The 12845-nt window shown below is 43.7% G+C and overlaps 1 protein-coding gene across 2 annotated transcripts in view; it reads left to right on the top strand.

Moving 5' to 3' along the window:
• Nucleotides 1-12845, top strand: part of si:dkey-34d22.1 (discoidin, CUB and LCCL domain-containing protein 1) — a 31344-nt gene that overhangs the window by 1888 nt on the left and 16611 nt on the right. For both annotated transcript variants that reach the window (XM_014169299.2, XM_014169297.2), the window contains exons 2-3: nt 6660-6881; nt 7999-8136. In XM_014169299.2, coding sequence (XP_014024774.2) covers nt 6660-6881; nt 7999-8136 — 360 coding nt within the window. The remainder of the gene's footprint in view (nt 1-6659; nt 6882-7998; nt 8137-12845) is intronic.

Raw genomic sequence — 12845 nt, 5'->3', positions numbered from 1 at the left:
CGGTCAAAAGTTTTAGAACACCTACTTATTCAAGGGTTTTTCTTTATTTTTTAAAATGTTCTACATTGTATAATAATAATGAAGACATCAAAACTATGGAATAACACATACAGTTGAAGTCGGAAGTTTACATACACTTAGGTCGGAGTCATTAAAACTTGCTTTTCAACCACTCCACACATTTCTTGTTAACAAACTATAGTTTTGGCAAGTCGGTTAGGACATCTACTTTGTCCATGACACAAGTAATTTTTCCAACAATTGTTTACAGACAGATTATTTCACTTATAATTCACTGTATCACAATTCCAGTGGGTCAGATGTTTACATACACTAAGTTGACTGTGCCTTTAAACACCTTGGAAAATTCCAGAAAATGATGTCATGGCATTAGAAGCTTCTGATAGGCTAATTGACATAATTTGAGTTAATTGGAGGTGGATCTGTGGATGTCTTTCAAAGCCTACCTTCAAACTCAGTGCCTCTTTGCTTGACATTATGGGAAAATCAAAAGAAATCAGCAAAGACCTCAGAAAAAAAATTGTAGACCTCCACAAGTCTGGTTCATCCTTGGGAGCAATTTCCAAACGCCTGAAGGTACCACGTTCATCTGTACAAAAAATAGCACGCAAGTATAAACACCATGGGACCACGCAGCCGTCATACCGCTCAGGAAGGAGACGCTTTCTGTCTCCTAGAGATGAGCGTACTTTGGTGCGAAAAGTGCAAATCAATCCCAGAACAACAGCAAAGGACCTTGTGAAGATGCTGGAGGAAACAGTTACAAAAGTATCTAAAACAAGTCCTATATTGACATAACCTGAAAGGCCGCTCAGCAAGGAAGAAGCCACTGCTCCAAAACCGCCATAAAAAATCCAGACTACGGTGTGCAACTGCACATGGGGACAAAGATCGTACTTTTTGGAGAAATGTCCTCTGATCTGATGAAACAAATATAGAACTGTTTGGCCATAATGACCATCATTATGTTTGGAGAAAAAAGGGGGAGGCTTGCAAGCCGAAGAACACCATCCCAAACGTGAAGCACGGGGGTGGCAGCATCATGTTGTGGGGGTGCTTTGCTGCAGGAGGGACTGGTGCACTTCACAAAATAGATGTCATCATGAGGGAGGAAAATTATGTGGCTATATTGAAGCAACATCTCAAGTTATCAGTCAGAAAGTTAAAGCTTGTTCGTAAATAGGTCTTCCAAATGGACAATTACCCAAGCATACTTCTAAAGTTGTGGCAAAATGGCTTAAGGACAACAAAGTCAAGGTATTGGAGTGGCCATCACAAAACCCTGACCACAAAGCCCTGACTTCAATCCTATAGAAAATTTGTGGACAGAACTGAAAAGTGTGTGCGAGCAAGGAGGCCTACAAACCTGACTCAGTTACACCAGCTCTGTCAGGAGGAATGGGCCAAAATTCACCCAACTTATTGTGGGAAGCTTGTGGAAGGCTACCTGAAACGTTTGCCCCAAGTTAAACAATTTGAAGGCAACGCTACCAAATACTAATTGAGTGTATGTAAACTTCTGACCCACTGGGAATGTGATGAAAAAAATAAAAACTGAAATGAATCATTCTCTCTACTATTATTCTAGCATTTCACATTCTTAAAATAAAGTGATGATCCTAACTGACCTAAGACAGGAATTGTTACTAGGATTAAATGTCAGGAATTGTGAAAAACCAAGTTTAAATGTTTTTGGATATGGATTTTGGCTAAGGTTTATGTTAACTTCTGACTTCAACTGTATGGAATCATGTAGTAACTGAAAAAGTGTTCAACAAATCAATATATATTTTGTATTTGAGATTCTTCAAATAGACACCCTTTGCCTTGGTGACAGCTTTGCACACTCTTGTCATTATCTCCACCAGCATTTCAATTAACAGGTGTGCCTTCTTAAAAGTTAATTGGTGGAATTTCTTTCTTTCTTAATGCGTTTGAGCAGTTGTGTTGTGACAAGGTAGGGGGGTAAACAGAAGATATCCCTATTTGGTAAAAGACCAAGTCCATATTATGGTAAGAACAGCTCAAATAAGTAAAGAGAAACGTCAATCCATCTTTACTTTAACTTGTTGGGGTGTAGGGGGCAGTATTTTCACGGCCGGATGAAAAACGTACCCAAATTAAACTGGTTACGACTCTGGCCCAGAAACTAGAATATGCATATTATTAGTAGATTTGGATAGAAAACACTCTGAAGTTTCTAGAACTGTTTGAATGGTGTCTGTGAGTATAACAGAACTCATATGGCAGGCAAAAACCTGTGAAAAATCCAACCAGGAAGTGGAAAGTCTGAGAATTGTAGTTCTTCTTTTGATTCTCTATCGAAACTACAGTTTCTGTGGGGTCACGTTGCACTTCCTAAGGCTTCCATTGGCTGTCAACAGCCTTCAGAAAGTGGTTTGAGCATTCTCCTGTTACTGGGCCGATAATAGGAGCTCAGTCACTGAGTGGACTGCCTGGAGACAAAGGGATTGGATATGCGCGATCCCGCGAGCGCGCCGTTCCTTCTTTTTCTTCTTGAATGAATATGCTATTGTTCGGTTGGAATATTATTTCAATTTTACGTTAAAAATACCATAAAGATTGATTTTAAACAGCGTTTGACATGCTTATAAGTACGGTAACGGAACATTTTGACTTTTCGTCTCTGGTTCCGCGCTCGCGCGTTATGCCTTTGGATAAGTGATCTGTACGCACGAACAAAACGGAGGTATTTGGACATAAATATGGATTATTTCGAACAAAAACAACATTTCTTGTGGAAGTAGCAGTCCTGGGAGTGCAAAGGTAAGATAATATTTCTAAGACTAATTCTGAGTTTAGGTTGCCCTGAACTTGGCGGGTGTCTGTATAGCTCGCTGTGATGGCTGAGCTATGTACTCAGAATATTGAAAAATGTGCTTTCTCCATAAAGCTATTTTAAAATCTGACACAGCGGTTCCATCCAGGAGTAGTCTATCTATAATTCTTAATATAATTGTTAAATATTTTGTCAACGTTTATGATGAGTATTTTTGTAAATTGATGTGCACATTCACTGGAAGTTTTGGTGGGAATACATTTTCTGAACATCATGCACCAATGTAAAATGTTGTTTTTGGATATAAATATGAACTTTATCGAACAAAACATACATGTATTGTGTAACATGATGTCCTATGAGTGTCATCTGATGAAGATCGTCAAAGGTTAGTGCTTCATTTAGCTGTGTTTTGGGTTTTATTGACACATGTCCTTGCATGGAAAATCGCTATGTGATTATTTTTGTCTATGTACTCTCCTAACAGAATCTAATGTTTTGCTTTCGCTGTAAAGCCTTTTTGAAATCGGACAATGTGGTTACATCAAGGAGAAGTGTATCTTTAAAATGGTGTAAAATAGTTGAATGTTTGAGAAAGTTGAATTATGACATTTTGTTGTTTTTGAATTTGCCGTCCTGATATTTCACTGGCTGTGTCCCGCTGGTGGGACGCTAGCGTCCCACGTAGCCCATAGAAGTTAAGACATGATGGTCACTCAATAAGGAACATTTCAAGAACTTTGAAAGTTTCTTCAAGTGCAGTTGCAAAAACCATCAAGCGCTATGATGAAACTGGTTCTCATGAGGACCGCCACAGGAATGGAAGACCCAGAGTTACTTCTGCTGCAGAGGATAAGTTCATTAGAGTTACCAGCCTCAGAAATTGCAGCCCAAATAAGTGCTTCACGGAGTTCAAGTAACAGACACATCCCAACATTAGCTGTTCAGAGGAGACTGTGTGAATCAGGCTTTTCATGGACGAATTGCTGCAAAGAAACCACTGCTAAAGGACACCAAAAAGAAGAAGAGACTTGCTTGGGCCAAGGAACGAGCAATGGATATTATATTGGTGGAAATTTGTCCTTTGGTCTAGAGTCCAAATTGTAGATTTTTGGTTCCAACCGCCGTGTCTGTGAGACGGATGAGACGGTGAACGGATGATCTCCGCATGTTTATTTCCCACCGTAAAGCATGAGGAGGTGTTATGGTGTGGGGGTGCTTTGCTGGTGACACTGTCTGTGATTTATTTAGAATTCAAGGCACACTTAACCAGCATGGCTACCGCAGCATTCTGATGCGATATGCCATCCCATCTGGTTTGGGCTTAGTGGGACTATCATTTGTTTTTCAACAGGTTAATGACCCAACACACCTCCAGGCTGTGTAAGGGCTATTTTACCAAGAAGGAGATTGATGGAGGGCTGCATCAGATGACCTGGCCTCCACAATCACCCGACCTGAACCAAATTGAGATGGTTTGGAATGAGTCGGACCACAGAGTGAAGGAAAAGCAGCCAACAAGTGCTCAGCATATGTGGGAACTCCTTCAAGACTTTTGGAAAAGCATTCCAGGTGAAGCTGGCCAAGCTCATCAAGGCAAAGGGTGGCTATTTGAAGAATCTCAAATATAAAACACTTTTTGGGTTACTACATGATTCCATATCTGTTATTTCATAGTTTTGATGTCTTCACTATTATTCTACAATGTAGAAAATAGTAAAAATAAAGAAAAACCCTTGAATGAGTAAGTGTTCTAAAACTTGTGTTATTACTTTTGGTATATCTGCCCCTGAAAGTGAGGGTTTTCAGAAGGATATCCATCATTATTTAAACGTTTGATTATACGTCTGAGACAGTTGGAAAGCCCAGTCTGTCTAGAGAGACCTAAAAGCAGGACGCACGTATGGACCAGTAGCAGGAATGCCAGGGTGTAGGCTATTCACTCCATGGAACAACCAACAGCTATAACGCATGAGTTAAAGCTTAGGTTGATACCAAGCACTGAGGAAAGAGAGAGAGAGCCCTACTAGACAAGACCTTCATGAGACAGGCCAGGTCAAAGACAGGGTGAGAGGGGAGGAGTGTAGGGGGGAAGCCCGGCCTGCCAACCCAAAAACGTCCCAGAATACAAGGAAAACTGCTCCCAAGCAGACTGGATGGTGACACAGATCCACGCTCTGTTGCCCACAGCTACAGTTTGTCGCACTGGTATTTCCAGGGAATCCTAAGGGACAGGAAAAGGGGCGGTAGTGGTGAGAAGTTATGGGAGTTAGTCAGAGAAAGAGAAAGAGATGTGAGAGAGAGAGAGAGAGAGAGAGAGAGAGAGAGAGAGAGAGAGAGAAATAAATAAAGTGAGAGAGAGGAGAAAGAAAGAAAGATAGAAGTGGCCCAGTGGAAGAGTCTCTTAGCCGGACAGGAAAGGCTAACCAGTGTGACGTGTATGTGACATGTGAGTGGAAAGTAACAGAGACCACCAACTCTTCATGCAAACTTAATTTTGAACCCAAGGGAGAACTGCGCTTCTTTCTGTCTACCCTGGGAGCGTGGGTGTCCTTGGCTTGACCACAGTACAACTTTAAGCCAGCCATCCAACCCCACAGACCCTCTATGACCTAATGCACTGACTCATCCAAACAGTCACATTATGAATGTGTCTAGCTAAATATTTGAGTTCTTTCCGTTACAAAAAATAGTTAGTCATAGCCACAGAGGTAGACCATGCTGTGTTGTTGTCTTAGGTCTCTCTTTATGTAGTGTCTTGTTGCCTCGCTTGTCGTGATGTGTGTTTTGTCCTATATTTGTATTTTATTTTTATTTTTAACCCAAGCCCCCATCCCCGCAGGAGGCCTTTTGCCTTTTGGTAGGCCGTCATTGTGAATAAGAATTTATTCTGAACCGACTTGGCTAGTTAAATAAAGGTTAAATAAAATAAAATAAATAGGAAAAATGTAAGAATAGGGCACAAAGAAGAGGTACGACACAGAGAACTAGCAGGAAAACATTGATGAAAATGAAATAGAAACAGAATGGAAGGATGATGAGTTTGCTCAACACTCCGTAGTATTAAGGATTAGTCCCTGTAAGGAGTGCTAAACAGAGGGTATTGTTCAATCAAACATGTTAACCCGTTAAAGAGTTATGATTGCGGTTTTGGATTCAAATGACACAAATGACACAATCAAACACACTTTCTCATTGCCTTTGAATAATAGTATTTTCCACTTCAATAGTTTTGATTGCATAGGGCCTTCAATCTCTTTTTATTGTAAGCAGTGTCCAGCAGTGTTGAGGAGGACTGCTTCAGCGGCTGGTTGTTTTAGGAAATCTTGCGGTTATGATCTCAGGAGTGTAAACATCTCCTGCTCTACTGCGCACACTCAGTGCTCCCTCCCTGGAGACTCCTATTACTCACCTTGTCTGGGAAAGGAGCCCTATAATTAACAGAGCTCTAAATAGTGTCCTTACCGTATTAACATCATTAATGAAGGTCCCTGTTATGTACTGTGACTAAACAGTGGTTAACTTGGCCGTCCCTTCTGCTAACAAGCCTCAGCTGCCCCTCCGTACCGCCTACACTGCTAGTCATGCATTCATTCACTTCTCACACCTACACACCAAGCGGTTAAGGATTTCCTGGAAATAGCCATTATCGTATTTGTGTGAACATTTGACATTACTGAGGATTTACCCTGGATGCCAAAGCAACATTACCATACACAGTGTTAGGATATATAATTTGCCTGGAATTAGTCACCAAAACATTGCATATATGGCAGATGTATTATGTACAAGTACAATAACTGTTATAACTGTAAGTTTGGTTGTCTTCATATTTCAGGCAATGGCTGCGGGCACACTGTGATGGCCACAGAGAGTGGCACCCTGGCCTCTCAGAACTACCCGTGGACCTACCCTGTTGATTCCTGGTGTAAGTGGAGACTGCGAGTTCCAAAGGGACGTACACTGCACTTCCTCTTTGGGGACTTTGACGTGGAAAGGAGTCCGGACTGCAGGAATGGCTCCCTCACCATCACACCCAACAACGGAGCTCCCAGCCTGGGTAAGACTCTCCAGTGCACACAGGGCCGCAGACCTGACTGGCTATGTGCTTGTCTCTACTTTTACTAAGGGATTTACTGTACTTGCTATTGACAAACTATTTTTATAGTGAGATTTTGAATTCTCACTCAAGTTCTAACTGACTGAATTAATGCTTGTCATTAAGACAAATCCACCCACTTCTGATGGACCACTTGATCTGTCTCTTTTGTTAAGTAGTTAATTCAAAACCTATCTTTGCTACTAGTAAAAGCCATGCAGTGTAGCCTGCAGAGAGCACATGAACACAATTTCACTGCCAATGCATCTCTGCCAATTCTACACCACTAAGGTGCATCCACCCATACCTTGTGGGCACAAGGGTATGATGCCATTCCTAGATATTAGATAACAATTCCAGAGGCTGTAACTATTCAGTTACCCTGCTTATTATATTGTTTTTATTAGCGGATTCCACAGGGGCAACCTCATGCTGTTCTGGAGCTCACTTCATGTCATCTGTTCACACAAGCATGGATGGTCTGCAGTACTACACAAACATGACTAGACCACACACTAGCCTAGTGTGTAAAGCCAGACTGCCCTGCCTCCAGGCTTCCAGCTTGGTCATGTTTGTGCTGATATGTGTGTGTGTGTGTGTGTGTGTGTGTGTGTGTGTGTGTGTGTGTGTGTGTGTGTGTGTGTGTGTGTGTGTGTGTGTGTGTGTGTGTGTGTGTGTGTGTGTGTGTGTGTGTGTGTGTGTGTGTGTGTGTGTGTGTGTGTGCATTCTTGCATTCGTCCGTGTATGTCTGCATGCATGCGTGCATCTGGCACAGACATTTGTGACATTTGTGACAGTACAAAAAACACAAGGTGATATAACATACCAAGTAAAACATTACGTAAGTAAAGAGACATGTATAGCTTTTTCATGTGTGGCGTATGCGTTCTTACGTGCATGCATGCCTGTCTGTCTGTCTGTCTGTCTGTCTGTCTGTCTGTCTGTCTGTCTGTCTGTCTGTCTGTCTGTCTGTCTGTCTGTCTGTCTGTCTGTCTGTCTGTCTGTCTGTCTGTCTGTCTGTCTGTCTGTCTGTCTGTCTGTCTGTCTGTCTGTCTGTCTGTCTGTCTGTCATCCACAGGCCCCCTGTGTGGACAGCTTGAAGACTCAGATAAAAATGTGACTGTAAACAGCAATGAGGTGACAATAGTATTCAACTCTGGCCCCCATCACTCAGGCCGAGGGTTCCTGCTCTCCTACACCACAGACCAACACTCAGGTATGGCCCAATTCATCACACACTGCTCACAAATGTTTACTTTCTATAGCTATCTTTGTTTATACAACTGTGCTACATATGGAAATGCTTAATCTAATTTAATTCATTCATCAGCTGACGATAATATATTATTTTCCCACGTGTACAGTAGCTCTGCTGTGGCACTTTCTCAGTGAAAGCAATAACCCACACTGTAAAAGAAATTGAAAAAAAGACAACATACAATTGTCAGGTTGCAATAGGATTGTGAGTTTGCTCAACATTGCTCAGCATACTCAACATTTGGGTATATAGCTGAACCAACATACAGTGTTGCCTTCCAAAGGTTAACATGAATTTGTAATTTTACTCAACAAGCTTTTCCAAATTCACTCACTTTGAGCAGAGTTTGTTGAGTGAACAAATGTGAACACATTAGCTCAAATTCTTGTCCATTTGAAGGCCACTCAACTCAGAATAACGCTGATTAAGCAATTGGTTAAGTTGTATTTTTTACAGTGGCCCTACCTCATTGATGTAAACAACAGTGCTGAAGAGCACCCACTGTGATCATAATTGTTGTTTTTCTGCTCGTCACCTACATCACTGGTAACCCCCAAAGTGCTGCTAAGCAAGTTGAAAGGCACAAACAGCCATTACTGAGGTGTCAAAGAGACTGGAAACATGCTGTAATTTCATACCCAGCTGCATTCAAGTCCAGCACTAGAGTTGATGGAGTCACAGGCATGAAGTCAGTTTAATGTATGCACACATGTTTACACCAATTGAATTTGTACGCCAATGTTTGTATGTGTGTTGGAGTGATGGAAACAGGAGACAAAGGGCTATGAGACAGGGGTTTAATTCTAGATACATGGAAAGTTGGATCTATACAGAGGGTGCGGGGCAACAGCAGGCCAACAGCAGAGGGGCTAAGGACCTTAGAGACGGGGAAAGGGACGATAAAACGAGGGGAAAGTTTGCTGGACTCCACCTGGAGAGGCAGATCCCGAGTAGAAAGCCATACCCTCTGCCCAAGACGGTAGCGGGGAGCAGGGGTCCGGTGGTCTTGACCATGGAGGTGGTCTTGACTATGGTGACGGGAAGTCCATGGATCCAGAAGACGTGCTGCACCATGAGTTGGGCCGTCTCCTTAGCTGAGGGCAACTTAGGAAGGAGGATAAAATGGGCGGCTTTGGAAAACCTATCCACCACCGTAAGGATGGTGGTGTAGCCATCTGACGGAGGGAGACCCGTGACGAATTCCAAGGATATATGGGCCACCAAAAACGTTGTCGGATGATAGCCAAGGTCCGACGGGAGCCAGGATGACAGGTGAGTCTCGAGGAATGTGCCCATTCCAGGACCGGAGCAGAGGCATCCGGGACAAACATCCGGTTAGCCGCGAATAACAGGGCCCATCTCGCCTGCCTGGAGTTGAGGCACTTGGCAGTGCAGAGATATTCCAGGTTCTTATGGTCCATCCACACCAAGAATGGATGTTCCGCCCCTTCTAACCAGTGCCTCCACTCTTCCAACGCCATCTTAACTGCGAGTAATTCCTGATTTCCCATGTCATAGTTCCTCTCAGCGGGGTTAAGACAATGGTAAAGGAAGGCGCAGGGATGCAGCTTCTGGTCCTGGGCAGAACGCTGGGACAGAACAGCCCCCACTCCGACATCCTAAGCGTCGATCTCCACTACGAACTGAGGGAACGGGTCCAGATGGATTAAGATGGGAGCTTTAGGGAAGGTCTGAGAATGCCCAGTCAGCTGCTGGAGACCATGAGAACAGAACCTTGGGAGAGGTGAGTGCAGAGAGCGGGGAAGCAAGGGTGCTGTAACCCCAGATGAAACGACGGTAGAAATTAGCAAACCCCAGGAAATGTTGCAGCTGCACTCTGGATGTGGGTTGAGGCCAATCCACCACCCCTCTTACCTTGTCAGGGTCCATCTGAATATTCCCTGCAGTGATGACGTATCCTAGGAATGGTGGAGAGATGGAACTCACATTTCTCCGCCTTCACGAAAAGCTGGTTCTCCAGGAGACGCTGGATGACCTGTCGGACATGGAGGACATGCTCTTGAGCTGACCGGGAATAAATTAGGATGTCCTCGAGATAGACCAACACAAATCGGTTCAACTGTGGGAGCATTGGTCAGTCCGAATGTTATCACTAGGTACTCGTAGTGCCCACCAGTCTTGTTAAAGGCTGTCTTCCACTCGTCTCCTTTCCGTAACCGAACCTGATGGTAGGCGTTTGGAAGGTCCAACTTGGAGAAGATGACCGCTCCCTGGAGAGTCTCGAAAGCTGAGGAGATGAGTGGTAGCGGGTAACAGTTTTTAACCATAATGTCATTGAGGCCCCGGTAGTCGATACATGGTCTTGTCCTTCTTCTCCACAAAGAAGAACTCTGCGCCGGGGGGGGAGACAGAGGGACGCATAATCCCTGCTGCGAGAGAGTCCTCATTGTACCCCTCCATCGCTTTGGTCTCCGGACACGACAGGGAACAAAGTCTCCCCCGAGGCGGAACGGTGCCGGGGATAAGGTCGATTGCGCAGTCGTATGGCCAATGTGGAGGAAGAGATGTGGTGCGGCCAGAGTTGAAAATCTCCCGTAAGTCCTGGTACTCTGCGGGAATGGCGGAGAGATCCGAGGCTTTACTCAAGCCCGCGGGGAGATGTCCTGGGGCAGGCTGCGCCGACTTCAGACAATGTGCATGGCAAATGCGCTCCAACCCATGATGGAAGACATAGCCCAGTCAATTAGGGGATTGTGCCTCTGGAGCCATTAAAACCTCAAAACCATGGCTACATGAGGAGACTCCTGGAGAAGAAACTGCATAGCCTCACTGTGGTTGCCTGACACTCGCAGGTTGATAGGAACCATATTGTGGGTGACTCTGTCAATAGAGCGCCCATCCAGTGCTCTAATGTCCATCGGGATGGAAAGGGGTTGTGTGGAGATACCCAGCTCCGACACAAGGGTAGTGTCCATAAAGCTCTCATCAGCCCCAGAGTCAATGAGCACCCGGATGAATTTGGACTGGTCTCACAACAACAGGGTAGCATAGGGGGTTACGAGTGTACTCGTACCTACTGATGAGCCTGGTCTTTTAATGGGCAGCTAGATAAGAAGTGTCCCGTAGCTCCACAATACAGACAGCTCTTGGTGTTCAGTCTGGGTAAGCGCTCAGCAGGAGACAATCTAGCCCTGCCCAGTTGCATGGGTTCCGGTGGAGGCGAGTCGACAGCCCTCGGTGATCTCCGAGGGAACTCGGGTGACACCGGATTCTCTCGGAAATGTAGACTTCGGGGATTTCCGGGATTCCTTGGAAGCGAGTTGGAATTTGAAGACGAGCAAGGGCGACAGGGAACAGACCCACTTTCCCTAATACGTTCCGGATGGTCAAGGCTATGAGGGAGTCGAGATCCATGGGCTGCAAGCTCATCTTTAATCACCTCGGAAAATCTGTAAAGGAACATTGTATTTGCGACAAATCATTCACTAAACCCTAAACCTCAACTCAATCTTCTAATGAATAATGTGGAAATTGAGCAAGTTGAGGTGACTAAACTGCTTCGAGTAACCCTGGATTGTAAACTGTCATGGTCAAACCATATTGATACAACAGCAGCTAAGATGGGGAGAAGTCTGTCTATAATAAAGCGCTGCTGTTCCTTCTTAACAGCACTATCAACATGGCAGGTCCTACAGGCCCTAGTTTTGTCGCACCTGTACAAATTGCAATTGGCTCAGAACAAGGCAGCACGTCTGGCCCTTGAATGTACGAGAGCTAACAATAATAATAGGCATGTTAATCTCTCCTGGCTCAAAGTGGAGGAGAGATTGACTTCATCACTACTAGTATTTGTGAGAGGTATTGACATGTTGAATGCACCAAGCTGTCTGTTTGAACTACTGGCACACAGCTCGGACACCCATGCATACCCCACAAGACATGCCACCAGAGATCTCTTCACAGTCCAGAACAGACTATGGGAGGCGTACAGTACTACATAGAGCCATGACTACATGGAACTCTATTCCACATCAAGTAACTCATGCAAACAGTAAAATTTGATTTTAAAAAAACAATAAAAAATACACCTTATGGAATAGCGAGGACTGTGAAGAGACACAAACACAGGCACAGACACATGCATACACAGACATGATACCATACAACTATACACACATGTACACATGGATTTTGTGTTGTAGATATGTGGTAGTAGAGTAGTGGCCTGAGGGCACAGACTTAATGTGTTGTTAAATTTGTTGTGAATGTATTGTAATGTTTTTAAAATTGTAGAACTACCTTAATTTTGCAGGACCCCAGGAAGAGTAGCTGCTGTATTGTATTGTTAACAAATGACAAGAAAATCATATCAAATGTAAACTGAATATTGTATTTTGAAAAGCAGATACAATACTTAGATTGAATATGTGTCCAAACTAAATGAGTGATTTGGTGCAGTAAACAAGTGACTTTGTGAATGTGTCTGTTGTACTCAGTCAATTGAAAATGTGCTTAGAGTTTTGAAACATGAGCCTTTTTGATTATCTGTTTTGATTTTTGTGCTTCAAATTGTAAACATGTACCACATACTTGTGAAAATCATTCCCAAAAGAAGGAGATGTTTTGACTTGACATTGTTGCCTCATTGATAGTAGAATTAGTGTCACGGATCCCTCTGGAACTTTCATTGCGCACACCTGGCCCCT

Source organism: Salmo salar, chromosome ssa02 (assembly GCF_905237065.1).
Source record: "Salmo salar chromosome ssa02, Ssal_v3.1, whole genome shotgun sequence".
Classification (NCBI taxonomy): Eukaryota; Metazoa; Chordata; class Actinopteri; order Salmoniformes; family Salmonidae; genus Salmo; species Salmo salar.
The sequence above is the reverse complement of the archived record's forward strand: the minus strand, read 5'-3'. Positions and strand labels throughout refer to the sequence as shown.